The 15,382-nt window shown below is 54.2% G+C and overlaps 1 protein-coding gene across 1 annotated transcript in view; it reads left to right on the top strand.

Annotated features, from left to right (window-relative positions):
* Nucleotides 1-10,759: 10,759 nt before the first annotated feature.
* TTYH2 (tweety family member 2) overlaps nucleotides 10,760-15,382 on the top strand; it is a 47,165-nt gene continuing 42,542 nt past the window's right edge. Inside the window, exon 1 of the mRNA XM_073310655.1 lies at nucleotides 10,760-10,945. Coding sequence (XP_073166756.1) covers nucleotides 10,811-10,945 — 135 coding nt within the window. The 5' untranslated portion in view covers nucleotides 10,760-10,810. The remainder of the gene's footprint in view (nucleotides 10,946-15,382) is intronic.

Genomic DNA, 15,382 nt, shown 5'->3' with positions numbered 1-15,382 from the left:
CTTGTGTGTCTGGCTTCTCTTTTCTGAAGGATGACTTGACCAACCTACTGCTGCTTATGTAACTGCTCCAGAAGGAATGTCATCAAACGGGCAGGCTCTGTCCCAGCTGAGCATGGCCAGGGTCCTCGTGCTACCCCAGCTGGCAGTTTGGAGTAGCTGCAGGAGCCACGCCTGTACCACCTGTACTCCACTGAAAGAGGTGGTAGCCCAGGGCTTGCTGGCCAGAGATACGTGGGTCATGTGCTGGGTTGGCCCCTCAGTCTGTTCAGATGAAGTTATCATCAGCTGCCATATGGTCTGCTTTTCATTTATCACCCGCGTCCGAACGTGCTGGGTCTCTTTAGCCCAGCGCAGCCGGCACTTCTAGAAGTGAATAGAGATGGAGGCACTAACACCAGCGTGGGAAGTTGCTGCTGACATCACTCTCAAACCTTGCCTCTAGTACGAAGTGGGCAGCAGCCATACCGCCATGCTCCTCTAGTAGAGACGCACCTGTGCCAGCTACAGAGCTGGAGCCAGCGTAACTGCACCTGCACCGGGGCTTGTCCTGGCAGAGCTGTCAGTGGGTGCGGGTTTCCCCCCCGTGCTCCTCACTGATATGTATGCGCTGGCAAAACTGAGGGTAGGCCAGGCCTGGCTCTTTGGACTGCAGCGTGTCCACGCTCGTGCTAACGTGCAGGGAAAGCACTCGTGGCTCGCATCCCACAGGTTCACCGGCTGTAATGCCGAGATTTCCTTCCCGTGGGCTGGGGCTGCAGTTGGCCCTGTTGGTTCCGGTTCCCTTGTCTAGCGTTCAGTTAAGCAAAAAATGCCGTGTTCTCAGCCTGACCTCCAAAGGGCTTGGATGCCTTCGAACTCGCTGGGAGACGGGCACTAAGGCCACTCCCACCTCCCACAGGGTCTGGCTGGTGCTGCTGTAACAATCGCTACCTCAAACTGAGGAAAGAAGATGGCAAACTTGATTTTAGAGGGATAGAACCCCTTGAGTTGCCAAGCTTTCCATCCCCATGCTGAGAAGGCAGCGGTGCCAGTCGCTGGCTCTAAGCCTTGAGTTCTTAAGAGACATTAAGCGTGGGGGTGTTGCACCTTTGTTCTAAGAAGTTTACCCACCCAGGGCTCTGCACTGAACTTTCTGACAGTTCAGCACTGGGGTTTGTGGTTTTCTGTAGTACAGACTGAATTCAGATTAGCAAGTGTCTGTGGGTTCATATGCAGGTTTGCAATCACATAGCATCCCTGCACACGGACTGATTTCATGGCAAACTGAGAGGTTTGTTGTATTTTTAGCCTTGTAGCATAGCTTAGCAGAGAGGTGGACAAACTACGGCCCGAGGGAGCAGGGGGCAGTTGGATAGTGGGTAGGGTCCTGGGGCGGGGGGGGTGTCAGGGAGCGGTTGGATAGGGCAGAGGTTCTGGGGGGGGCACTCGGGATGGGGAGTGGGGGGAGGTAGATGGGGGTAGAGTCCCAGGGGGCAGTTAGGAGTGGGGGTCTGGGGGGGGGGGTTCTGAGCTGGGGGGGGCCAGGCTGTTTGGGGGGGCACAGCCTTCCCTACCTGGCCCTCCATACAGTTTTGCACTGCAGTGTGGCCCTCAGGCCAAAAACTTTGCCCACTCCTGGCTTAGCAGCTAGAGAACTTGGAGTTGCCAGCACCATATGACTAGCTAGTCTCTCCACAACCAGTTTGGAAGCCCCTGTTTTGCGACCTTTTAGTGCTAATGCTTTTCAGAGTGGTTTGATTTTACTAAGCTTAGTCTAGCAGAACAAAGGGGTAGATGAGTGATGGTTAAAGTGCTAGCAGAACCTTTAACTGGCAGTAGATTCCGGCAGCACTGATACGAGCTCTGGGCTAAGTGTCCCATGTCTCCCAGAAAAGGGCACACACATGGGTGCCTCATAGCTTCTTCCCCAGTTCTGAAGCCTCGCTAGCCAAATGTGGGTTGGCGAGAGGGGTTGAGCTGAATAACTTAACTGCCCAGGATAAAGAGTTCTCTGCAGCAGGCAGAGTGGATCTGCCTGTTGTCAGTGTGCTGAATTTGTGGAAATTTCTGGGTGGATTAAGCTGAGATGGCTCAACCTCACACCATGTGAGATTCAGGTCAGTGCTTTAGGTTAAGTTCCTCTTCTCTTCCCCACATATGCTGCGTTTCATCAAGAAGGCTTCCAAAGCACTCTTCTTCATGCCAGCTGTTCTGTGCTGCTGCCAGGATTCAGGGATCTTCAAAGAATTGATAATTTCTGAGTAATATTGTTGGGCAACTCCTATGTAGTAGAGTAACAGCCGTGTTAGTCTGTATTCGCAAAAAGAAAAGGAGTACTTGTGGCACCTTAGAGACTAACCAATTTATTTGAGCATGAGCTTTCGTGAGCTACAGCTCACTTCATCGGATGCATACCATGGAAACTGCAGAAGACATATACACAGACCATGAAACAATACCTCCTCCCACCCCACTCTCCTGCTGGTAATAGCTTATCTAAAGTGATCATCAAGTTGGGCCATTTCCAGCACAAATCCAGGTTTTCTCACCCTTCCCCCCCCCCCCACACACACACACAAACTCACTCTCCTGCTGGTAATAGCCCATCCAAAGTGACCACTCTCTTTAAAATGTGTATGATAATCAAGGTGGGCCATTTCCAGCACAAATCCAGGTTTTCTCACCCCCCACCCCCCTCCAAAAACCACACACACAAACTCACTCTCCTGCTGGCAATAGCTCATCCAAACTGACCACTCTCCTTACAATGTGCATGATAATCAAGGTGGGCCATTTCCAGCATAAATCCAAGTTTAACCAGAATGTTGGGGGAGGGTAGAAAAAAACAAGGGGAAATAGGCTACCTTGCATAATGACTTAGCCACTCCCAGTCTCTATTTGTGCTGGAAATGGCCCACCTTGATTATCATACACATTTTAAAGAGAGTGGTCACTTTGGATGGGCTATTACCAGCAGGAGAGTGAGTTTGTGTGTGTGGGGGGGGGGAAGGGTGAGAAAACCTGGATTTGTGCTGGAAATGGCCCACCTTGATGATCACTTTAGATAAGCTATTACCAGCAGGAGAGTGGGGTGGGAGGAGGTATTGTTTCATGGTCTCTGTGTGTATATAATGTCTTCTGCAGTTTCCACAGTATGCATCCGATGAAGTGAGCTGTAGCTCACAAAAGTTCATGCTCAAATAAATTGGTTAGTCTCTAAGGTGCCACAAGTCCTCCTCTCCTATGTAGTACGAGCTGCCACTGGGTGGCACCATACAATAAGTGCAAATCAAGACATTTGCAGTGTTGTAGCCTTGTTGGTCCCAAGAGATGAGAGAGAAGGTGAGTGAGGTAAAATCTTTTATTGGACCAGCTGACACTGATGCAAAAGACAAGCTGTCAAGTGCCCCAGAAAGGCAAGAAAGCTTGTCTCTTTCACCAACAGAAGGTTGTCCAATACAAGAAAATACCTCACCAACCTTGTCTCTTGCAAATTTTACGTGCATCTTGAGCAGGGAGCTGAGAGAGCTCAGAGAGACCACGTGCCAAACGAGTGAATATATAATTTTGTCCCTGGAAGAAACTGGCCGTTCTGCTGCTGTGAAATGGAGAATCGACATGGGTTAGTAGAAAATTACAGGAGGAAAAAGAACCAGTGACAATCTTCATTTTTTTTTTTTTATAGATTGATTTTAATGTCTGTGCATCCAGCGATTCATTTTTGTCCTTCCCATCCTATGGTCCCCAGCTGCCTGGCATGTTCTCATTAAAACAGCATAAAAGCTCCAAAGAGCGGCGGGTTCGTCTGTGCTCCCTGGTAGATCACTTAAATTGTCTCAGGAGAAGTCGCACAGTTGGCATCTCATTTCTTGAGATTTTCATTTTTCTGCTGTATTTGAACTCTGAATGGGCTTGTGTGAGTGTTTCTGTTCAAGTGTCTCATTAAAATTGCCTTCCTTTTACTGGGGACAGAGCTTAAATTGTCCTTAATCATGCATGATCTGTGCTTCCTGGGGGCTGGCCTTATGTTGTGAACATTGCTTTTGCAACAGAACGGGCTGGGATCTTAATGTTACAATTTTTGGTGAAAAATCATAACCCTAAAATCACAGAATTGTGATTTTTCATGTGAGTTAGTAATAGCCATACTTCTAACCGCAGACATGGTAAATTGGCTCTAAATCAGGAACTAGGACAGGAAAAGAAAAGAAGAGCTATAAAGAATAAACCCTGACAAAGGACGGTATTTTATCTAGGATGTGTGGTGACAACATAAACCACATGAGAAACTAGATGCATTCATCAGAACCACAGATATGATATATAGAGTATCTTCTATACTGCTGTAATTTACTGTTTATAATATCCCAGCATGAGCGAGATGTTGTGTTGTTTATTAAAACAATTGATTCGAAGCTGTGTAGGAGCAAGTGGGGGTAAGCAGGGGTAAGGGCCATCTGGCTAGTCAAGCAACTGCCATTCTTCAGAAAGCAGCCCAGCATCTGAAGAATGGTGTTATTACAGTGAATTCATTACATCAGCCTGGAGATTGACATCCTGCTGCAGAGTCTTGAAATTGACACACACCTGTTAGGCATGGGTGTAGGAAGCAATAAAGGTGGAGTGAAGCAACTGTGTCTCGTGTCTTTCAGAGGCTGGGGGTGAGGAAGACTTATGGGGTCGGCGGGTTAATTTCCTGGCACCCGTGACATGATGGTTTCTGGCAGTGGAGTCTCAAGATCTCTGTGGTATGGATTTAGAAGCAAAACCACATTGAGCCAAGGTAGCTACGCTGCAGATCTGCCCCCTTCCAGTGCAAGCCATAACAAGCATGCAAGTCCTCTAGCATCCCGCCTACTCCACTCATCGATCCTTTCCAATATCTACTATCTCCCTGAACAACCAGTGGACGCCCTTGAACTCTAGCCTCTGTGGATTGGTATTAATGTGTTTCAGTGTGGAGTCGGGGGGGGCAGTAAGTGAGGGTTGGTGTAAGATTGCAAATAGCCGCTGCTAGATGTGTGTTCTGTAATCTTTAGGAAAAGGTGATCAAATGAGTGTAGGTAAGATGCTGAATGACTTAACTGCTTACTTCCTAGCCTCTCACGGCTTGCAGAGGTGGACTCTGTGGTCCAGCAACCTTTATAAATCCAGTGTTAGCAAAGTTTCTTGTTCAGGCCTTTCCCTGGCTTAATATATATGACCGTTGTTGTTCATGTGGGATGCAAGCTGGGTGGAGACATGTTTTTAACCATATTCAGCAGAGCCAGGCCTCCTGCATTCACCTACCAGAGCCCCCTGCATGTGCCTTCACGTTCCGGGTTGCGCTTTGGGATGCATACTACAGCCTCCAATTGTCCAACCTTTTTTTCAGCTTTTGTTCCAGAGCCGGTGTAGTCTCTGCACGCCGGATGCCCGGGTTGGGGGAGCCTGTCTTTGGTTCTGACAGTTTCCTTTTCAAAGGCACACGGAACTGGAAATGCAACGAGTGGAGGCTGCAGGCGGGTCCCGGAGCTTTGCTGAGGCCTGGAGCGGTGGCACTATCTGTGCAGCTAAATTGCTGTTTCCCAGCCCAGCTGAATCGCTCCTACCCCTGCAGGAAGCCTCAGACAATTCGTAGCTGTCCTTGGTGTTCTTTTCAGCTGCGACTTCAGGATGTGGCAAGTGCCAGTTCAAAGGTGATCAGGGGGTGGTGAAAACAGGACTTAGACTAGGCCCTTTGTGTTCTCTGTTCTTCCCAGCTCCAGGGCTCAGTGAGGGCGGATGCTTTTGGCTTGGAACAGCCTGTGACCTACCCCAATCTCCCCTTGCAAAGCAATTCCCAAAGGCGGTTCCCTTCCGTCTGTGTCTGAGATTTAATTTGTTGCTGTGCTTTGAGATCTACAGATGAGTAAAATGTGATCAAGATTGGTATGCTGTAAGGCATTCTTCACCTCTCCTTCCTGTGGGGGAACCTTCACACAATCTGACCAGTCAGGCTGATCCTGCAACTCCACTTCTGTTATGGATCCTTTACAAAACTGAGGTTATTGGTTCTGAGAGCATCTCCCCGCTCCAAGCCTTCATAGGGGAGGGTCTGACTGCATGGCTGGGCTAATAACGCATTTGCTCCCTGCCAGTGTGTGGGCTTTCATTTCACTCATTTTCTCATTGTCCTGGAAAAGGACGAGTCCTTTGTTTAATCAGCTACCTAAAATGTGACATTCAGATTCTGCAATCTCAGGCCTCTCCCAGGGGAAGGCACTGCCAAGCTGAACTCATTAGGTAAGCAAGTGCGAGCAAAGGACGGCAAGATGGCAGGTAAAGCTCATTTGTATCCACTGTGGTGTTTACTTCCACGCGGCCTAGAAACGGCTTTCACCCCCACATCAGAGAGCTGCCTCATCTAGCTGTCAGCGCTCAGGGAGGAAGTTAACCCCTTCTCCCCCCCGCCCCCCCTCCCCATGCGCGCACACACTCTCTCACACTTCTCTGTCTTCCTTAGTCTGCTAGTGAGTGCATATGACTGCTCGGGCACTACTGGCCCTTGCAGTGCTGCCCAGAGGCTTCAGGGGGCCTGGGGTAAAGCAATTTCGGGGGCCCCTTCCATAAAAACAAGTTGCAATACTATAGTATTCTGTGGGGGCCTGGGGCAAATTGCCCCACTTGCCCCTCCCCTCTGGGCAGCCCTGGGCCCTTGCCCTTATGGAACAGGGGCAGGGGGGTGACTCAGCCAGGCAACTCTGCACACGTTTCCCCCTCCCCATCTGCAAAGCACCGTCAGTCTGATTCTCCGATTTCAAAAGCTAAACCCCACTCCTCTGGCGCTGGGCCTGTCAGTCCTACCAGGCCTGGAACCACGATTCTCATGCAACTCTGCCCGGCCTTCCACCTTCTAAACAGCAGGGTCACGAGGAACCACTAGCAAGAGGAAGCTTCTTTTTGTTTCAGGCCGGTTCCTGTGTTTTAGTACGTAAGTCATCCGTGTAGTTAGCAGGCCAAATTCTACTGGGGTGCGACTCCAGCCAGGCCAGAGGCTGCATGGGATCTGCGGTGTGCTTTGGCCGTTTGGGTCTCTGCGTGTGGCTCTTATGCTAACACCGTACCTGTGGAAAACGATAGCTTCTCCTCTTTTCAAGGTGACCTCCCCTTGCTTTTGCTAAGCAGTTGGGTCTCTGCCTGCCCTTGCTGCTGTATGGTGGCAAAAGATGGGTCCAGGGTAGCGTTCGCACAGGAAAAAGCCCTTTTCTCTGCTTCATGTGTACGGTAGTGTCTGGTCTAAGTTTAGGAGCAGGATGTCGAGGACTCAGGCCGTTTCTATGATAGCTCTCAAAGCCCACCACTGTGGGGGAGGCCAGGGTGTGTATCGTTAACAAAGCTGTCCTTTCTCCACGTCTTTGTTAGTTATGGGTGTTAAAAACGAGCTCTAAAGACTCAGACTAAAAATCTTTTCCCCGATGTCTGGGCTCTCGCCCCAGGGGTTCCTAGGACAAGACTAGATCTCTATCTGAGACAGGCCAGATGAGTCCCCCCCCATTACCATAATAGATGAAAATCTCACAACCTTTACTGTCTTTATCCTTCCAACCCCCCCCCCGGGTGGCAGGGCTATTATCACTTTCACAGATGGGGAAACCGAGGCACAGAGTGGCTAAACGACTCACACAAGGAGCCTATAGCAGAGCAGTGTCTCATGTCCACTGGACCATCCTTCCTCCCAAGTTTCCACTGGCTCTGGACTCTTCCATCCCAGCCACAGCCTGAGTTTCAAGGGAAAGAACAAAAGATTATTTATTTAGATAAAACCTTCCAAGCCTCCTTTGTCCATTAGAAAGAAGCAAACTCTAGTCTGAGCCTACTCCGTGTTCCTTGCGTGCCCTTCCTGCCCTTTGTTTCCTGCAGAATCTAAAACACTTTTCCCTTTTGGTTTTTTGGTTTTTTTTAAATGCAGTTTCTCACTCTCTCCTTTTGGAGGTGTCCCCAGTATCCCGGCAGGCCCGGCTACGCCGTTAAAGGACTTCTGTCTGCCCCAGCCACTGCAAAGGTGCCTTTTGCAATCCTCCATCCTGCTCACCTTCACAAGATGCTAACGCCAGGGCCTCATTCTGTAGACTTCACTGTGGGGTGACCAGACGTCCGATATTAGGGGCTTTGTCTTCTATAGGCAACCTATTACCCTTCCCCCCCAATCCCAATTTTTCATCCTTGCTGCCTGGTCATCCTACTTCACTGCCCCGGAAGGGCACAAACGCTCAGCGAGAGTCTGAGCTCTTTGGGGAAACACCTCGTCGCACCTCCCTTTCCTGCAAAAATAGGCTCTTGGCTTAGTCTCCCTGCTGCCTCCCTACCCAGGATTTCTTTGCCCATGCCCCTTAGCACCTCTCCTTCCTTGCTAGTCTCTCATCTCCTGGGTCGTTCCCTTTGGAAGAGGGGCCCAGGCCGCTTTGTTTAAAAAATAAGTCGTTCAATGACTCTATTAGCCAGAAGAAAGAGACACCCATTCCGTTCTCTGCTGCCGCGTTTGTGTATCACAGCAGGGAGCTCTCCGGTGGAGTCAGTTGGCGCTTAATTGGAGCTGCACCTTTAGAGCTGAATGCTTCCTGTTGAAAAACAACACGGCTCCTACCCCTTACTCCGCTTGGCCTTCCTAGATTTAAGGCTTGAAGAGCCCATTATGATCTCTAGTCTGATCTCTGTCCACAGGCCAGAGAATGTCACCCAATGGTTCCTGTATCAAGCCCATGACTTCTAGCTGAGCCCCTTCTGCTGGTATCTCTGGGCAATCTGATGCCAGATAATTAATTGCTATTGGTTAATTTCCAGCATACCGCTCAGCACTGCATCAAATACAAACATCAGCAACAGCACTGAGACCATTTCAGGTGCAATTACCTTAGCTACTCCCACCTCGTTGTCGCACAGGGGCAAGGGCGGTGGGTATCGTAGGCCAGGGGAGGCTAAACCTCCCCAACCCAGGCCGTGGTCCTGCCCATACTCCGCCCCAAGGATCTGCCCTTGCTCCTCCTCTCCCCTAAAGCCGCCTGGAGTTCGGCTTGGGGCAGCTGGGGAGGGCTGGCTGGTGGCTTGAGGCAGGGGGCTCCTCTAGCCACAGGGGGTGTGTGGGGCTCAGGCCTCCAGCTTTGGGGGGGGGGCACTCCAGCCATGGGGGCGGGGCCTTGGGCAGAAGGGGCAGGGCCGGGGCGCTAGCCTCCCCTACGGGGTTCACCTGCTGCCCATGCATAGGGGTTGATATTCCGAATGAGAAAGAGGGAAGAAAAGCCAGAGAAAGGACAAGAAAAAATTTAAATGTGTGCTCCTTGAAACACTGCTCCTGCTGGTAGAAGCAGAGCCAAGTGCTGTGCACTCCAGATGGGGAGCAGAGGGCTAGGAAGGGTGTGACGTTCCCCTCTGGTGGTGTCTGGACCAGTGATCTGCTAGGCCGCTCCAATCCTTGACTCTGGGAGCCAGCCTTACCCTGCTCTGCTGTGAGAGCCCCCACTCCTGGGCTGTTCACGCACAGCCTCTGGCATGTCAGCTGCTCCCAGCTACTTGCAACCGAATGACACTAGCCAATATCTCCGGTCCCAGACACAACCCTGGGAATCTCCGTCTTGCAGTGTCCAGTTATGCCTGCTGGACGCTGCAAGCTTATAGGAGTTCATCAATTTAACAAAGAAATTGATATGTACCAGGCTTGTTCTCCCAAGGGGAGCCTCTGACACGCTTCAAACCAAATGCTCTGCTTCAGGTAGAATAAACAAACAGATGTATTAACTATAAAGATAGATTTTAAGTGATTATAAGTCAAAGCATAACAAGACACATCTGGTCAGATTAAATAAAAGCAAAACGCATTCTGAGCTGACCTTAACACTTCCATAGAATCAGAGAAGATTAGGGTTGGAGGAGACCTCAGGAGGTCATCTAGTCCAGCCCCCTGCTTTCAGTGTCTTTAAAAACTTAGATGCTTCTCACCACAGGGTGGCTGGTTACTTTTCAGGCAGGCTCTCCCCTTTGATCAGTGTTTCAGTCGCTTGTGGGTGGTGATGTCTGTAGATGTAGGCAGAAGAGAGCGAGCAGGGCAACATGTCTCTCTCCCTTTTATCATGTCCTTTCCTTCCGCCTGGCTTTGCCCCCCCCCACCCCACCTTCAGGGCCAAGTGGGCATTTCCTCATCGCACTCCCAGACTGCCCAAAGGAAGGGAGTGACTCCCTCCAGGGTCTAACAGATTCTTTTGTTGCTGCCTAAGCCCGTGTCCGTTGTTCCTGTGAGGCTGGGCTGGGTTTGTCCCCTCCATGCCCCGACGCGGTGTGAACTGCCCCTCTGTTCCTGGAGCCTTTTTGCAGGGGCTTGCTTTAAGCCATGAGGATACGTTTTCAGCCTCGTAACTATACACAGGCAATTTTAACCTGTAACCTCGCTGGAACAGCACTAGACTGGCCATGCCCAGTGCATCCTGAGCCTTCCGCAGACACCCACCCACGGCACACGCCGCGCTGGCTGCCACACGATCATTTTATAACGATGAACGTGGGGGTGCAGGGTGCTCCCCCCAGGTACAGAGCGTCACAAAGGGAGCTCAGAGGGAGAAGGGGCAGGCTCTGAGCTCCGTTTTCTTGCTTCAGAAACCATCTGGACGCAGCCAGCACCAGGAAAACAGGAGTTCAGTCCCCCTGGGGTTCTGGGCGGGGGGTCCCAGCCGCCGTGCCCGGTGCGGGAGCGGCAGGGGAGCTGGGGGCGGGGGGCGCGGGGCGGGGCTTGGGGGCGGGGCCGGGCGCTGGGGGCGGGGCTTGGGGGCGGGGCCGGGCGCTGGAGCCGAGCGCGGCGGGCGGAGGAGCCGGTCCCGGAGCCATGGCCCTGCCGGCCGCGCGCGCCGACTACCTGGCGCCCTGGTGGGCCGCCTGGCTGCACCGCTTCCCGCACGTCAGCCTGCGGCTGCAGCCCGTGCCCAGCGCCTTCCGCCCGCAGCAGCCCGACTACCAGCAGGTGGGTCCGGCCCCGGCCCCCCCCCGCCTCCCTCCGTGCCCCCTCCCCCCAGTGCCCCCGGACCCCCCTCCCGTCCTCTCTCCGTGCCCCTCCCCCTGGTACCCCCGGACCCCCCTCCCGTACTCCCTCCCCGCCCCTCCCCCCGGTGCCCCCGGACCCCCCTCCCCGCCCCTCCCCCCGGTGCCCCCGGACCCCCCTCCCCGCCCCTCCCCCCGGTGCCCCCGGACCCCTCTCCCCGCCCCTCCCCCCGGTGCCCCCGGACCCCCCTCCCCGCCTCCCTCCGTGCCCCTCCCCCCGGTGCCCCCGGACCCCCCTCCCCGCCTCCCTCCGTGCCCCCAGCCCCCTCCCCCGGTGCACCCGGACCCTCCTCCTGTCCTCCCTCCGTGCCCCCCACCCCATTCCCCAGTGCACTCGGACCCTCCTCCCCGCCTCTCTCCGTGCCCCCAGCCTCCTCCCCCAGTGCCCCCGGACTCTCCTCCCGTCCTCCCTCCGTGCCCCCAGCCCCCTCCCTCCGTGCCCCCGGACCCTCCTCCCGTCCTCCCTCCGTGCCCCCGGACCCTCCTCCCGTCCTCCCTCCGTGCACCCGTCCCCCTGGACTCTCCTCCCTCTTCCCCCCCCCTTCTCCCGACAACCCCAGTGCACCCAGTCCCCCTCCTCCCTGCTGGCAGCCCCTGTACACCGGGTCTCCCTCCGTCAACCCGTCCCCTCCCCGCCTGGCATCCCCGGTGCACCCAGCTCCCCTCCTCCCTAACAACACTCAGGCTTGGGGCATCCCCCAGGCACGTGAGCCCCAGCTCCGTTCACCACCCCCTCAGCCCTTGTCCCAGTGCACCCCGTCAATCCTCCCACCCTTAGCGCCTCCCCCGGACACCCCTCCCCACCCTGTGCATTGCAAGCCCCAGTGCAGTCCAGTCCCACCTGCCATCTCGGGGCCATTCTTCCTGTGTAACCCCCCCAGCCACAGTGCAACTCTCTGCACACTGCGAACCTGGGGGGCAGCTCCGGGGTCACCCCAGTGCACCCTTGTGTGCTGCCAACTTCCCTGGGGCAGTCCCCCCTCTGCCCCATGCGCCAATTCTCTGGCTCGCTAACGCCGTGCCCAGTGCATTCTGCGTGCGCCCTAGCCTCCGCCTCGCCAGCATCCCCGCGAGCTCGCCAGCTCCTCAGGTGACCAGACAGCAAGTATGAAAAATTGGGAAGCCTCGGTACCACCCATAAGACCCTGAATAGAATGAATGCATCCCAGGCCTTCCCCCAAATCTGTCCTCTGCACTCAGCCTGGTCCTGGCTCTGAACCCTTCCCAACCCAGCTGGGCTTTGCCTGTGGGGCTGTGTGGAGGGGGGGATGGGGAATTGCCTTTGAAAAGTTTCAGTCTGGTTGCAAAATGGATTTGCTGAGAATCAGAGGGAGCTCTGGTTATGGGAGGTGGGACCCACCCCTGCTTCCCATGGGACAGTTTCCAATTCCCATGTAGCTTTTCCCTTCACGCTCCTGCTGCATGTGGATCTTTTGTTTGCTCTTTAAAAAAAAAAAAAAAAGAGCGAGAGGTTGGAGCCAATATTTATCTCTGGGGGGTCCTTCTCGGGGGGAACCTGTAGGGTAGGCAGAGAAAACTTATTTCTAGGCCACTGATGGCATGGCACTCTGTGTGTCTCCCCCACCCCATTCCCTGAGTCCTGCAGATTACGCTGTAGCCTGAAATGGTATTTACAAAGGTAACGGCTCTTTCCTCCTAACCACACTTGCTTGTGTGCAAGTATCGGAGATTGACTCAGTGGTGTTGAAGTTGGTACCCGTTCTGTTTGTTTTTGCTGGGTGTCTAAGCGTGGCCGGCTGCAGGGAGTTGCTCGCTGGGGCTGGCGTTTTAGGGGTTGTGTGCGCATTAAAGGTTTGGCCGAACTTAGTTATTGAGAGAAGAAAATCTGCAAACTGTTTCTTAAAATGCCAAGTTCTTCTCTTTCCAGTGAAACATCCCCTTGCAGGGTTTGCAACCCAAGCCTTGCACCAGTCTGGGAGGAAAAGCAGAAATGGCAACTCTCTAGTCAGTCTCTCTTCTGTGAACGAAGGGGGGGAAGCAAACAAAGGGGCGTTAAATCACTGCTTCTCTTCTGCTCTCCTTGGGCCTCTAAAGCGTTGGATTCCATTCGTGCCACCCAGAAACTAGCGCGCTCTTGTGCTAGCCGGGCTTTTGTCGCACTCCTCTGAACACAGACCACAATAGGGGAAGTGGCCAGTCTTTGTAATGTTAGGTTTTGCCTGGAACAAGTGTTGTGGCCAGTGGGAAGCTGGCCAGGTGTTCTCCTGCCCTTTGGTGTTTTCAGACCGTTTGTAGGTGCAAGGAGTGATCGGGTGGAGTAGCCGTTTACATGCCATCCGCCCTCCGGCCGTGCTCCTAGCCAGGGTTATGAGATGTGCTGTACGAGGGGAACTTGAGTTCGTCATCTTCTGGAGCCCCCTTCACGCAGCTCTCAGGGCAGGTACTGTGCTGTACACCCACTCCCCCCCCCCACTCTTCCAGTGCGGCAAGATGCGTGGAGGGGGGCTTCTTTCCTGTCAGAGCAAAGCAGAGGATGCAGCTGGTGACAGAGGGATACTGGAAAGCGGGGGATGTGGGCAGTGACACATTTCTTCTTCCAGCCATCTGTCCTGCTGCTAACTCTGCCCCTCCGACTCTGCCCCCTTCACATCCTCCCACTGCCAATCCTACCTGTCCCTCCTCTCTGCATCGGTAGCCCTCCTGGGCCCTGCGCAGCCGAGCGGCGTTACAGCCCTGGCCTTGTGAGTCTGCTACAGAGAGAGTCTTGGGTTTTGTGGTTTGTTGACAGGGGACAGCTCAGTCACCGCCAGTAGAAAACCCCAGGTTGAAACCCAGCGGAGCTGACTCCAGTTCTCCCCAGGCCTTCAGACAGTGCCATGCTGTTTATTGGAGGGTTGGCCCTTGGATGAGACATTAAAAGTTACTGCATTGTCATTATCCCCCCTCCTGTGACGCTGTTGTACTCTTTGCTGAGTGACTGCCACCCTCCACCCCAGAGGTGGCTGCATTTCAGGGGTGCCGCCTCGGTATAATTCCCAAAGTACTTTGGGTTGCAAAAAAAAGTGTTTTTAATTTATAAGAGGGTGGGGGAGTGTCACACTCAGAGGCTTCCTGTGTGAAAGGGGTCACCAGGACAAAAGTTTGAGAACTACTGGCCTAGCTCTTGAGTGGCATGGCTGGTGCAGGGAGGGGATGGAGGAACTAATTGAGAACATTGTTTTTTAATTTGTGCCTGAAACTTCCCCTGCAACCCAAGTATCTCCGCTTTGAGCTCGAGCAGCAACTCTCACGCTGGGACCCCTCTGTCCGTTCGGCAGTAGGGGAAAGTCAGGGGGGTCAGTATGTCAGAATGGGTGAGTTAGAGCACGAGAACCAGGATGTGAGCGGTCCACTCCACCAGCCAGGCTGGGCAAACTGCAGAGAGCAAATCCCTCTGTGAGGAAAAGCCACTTGGAGTTCTTCCCCCCCTCCTTTGTTGAATTCGTCTGCTGGGTTGCTCACAATCGCCTGCAAAGGTGGCTCTTTTTGAGCAACCTGAGTCACTTGACATGCCCCTTTAAGCACCGTTGGGGTGTTTGGAGGGCAAGCGCCCGGCCGTTGGTGCTGGGAAGTTCCCCGTGCTCTCCTCGTGCCCACCCTGGCTTGGTTTGTGGCTCTGAGGGCCTGTTTAACAAAAGGTACATGGTACTTTGGAGCCTGACTGGTGCATTGGGGTGGCGGTCCTGCCTCCCAGGAGCGTCTCCACCAGGGAAAAGCAGCGCGGCGTGCGGAAGCTAACGGGGGCTTGTAAGCGGCGAGAGGTCGCTGGCAGCACGGTGGGCGGGGGGGTGCCTGTGACTGGAATCACTTGCTCTGATGGGTGCTGGACAGGCCCCGGGGGGCTGGGTGTGGGGTGCTGCCGATGGAGGGAGGCCCTGGCGGTGCTAGGGTTGCAGAGCTATCACCAGAAGGTGACTGATTGGGATGAGGTGCTGGTCAGCTGGACTGTGGACCCGGGCGATGGCTAGCTCCCCGTCCCGGTGCGTGGGGCTCCGTCCCTGCACGCGGCGTGTCAGCCGGGTCTCCGTCGTGTGGGCCCCGGTTCTCCTTCCTGGGATGCAGGTCTGCTCAGGATGTGCCACCCGGACACGGGACTTGGCAGGTGGCTTCGGGACCTGGCTCTGCAGATCTGGATGGTCAGAGCACAGGGGCTCTGAGAGCCGGTGGGAGCCCAGGGCTGCCCTTAGGAGAGTGTTACAGGGTCTGCGGACGCTGAATGCAGCACTGTGTGCAGGGCGCACCTCAGGGACGCCGAGGTAAGCTCAGGAGAGCCCGGCCCACCAAGCTGGGTAGAGCCAGCCTCAGCATTACCAGCTCCTCTGCCGGAGCAGCCGTGCTGTTCTCCCCCTCACGCTGTGCG

This window comes from Lepidochelys kempii, chromosome 14, assembly GCF_965140265.1.
Source record: "Lepidochelys kempii isolate rLepKem1 chromosome 14, rLepKem1.hap2, whole genome shotgun sequence".
Taxonomy (NCBI): domain Eukaryota; kingdom Metazoa; phylum Chordata; order Testudines; family Cheloniidae; genus Lepidochelys; species Lepidochelys kempii.
The sequence above is the reverse complement of the archived record's forward strand: the minus strand, read 5'-3'. Positions and strand labels throughout refer to the sequence as shown.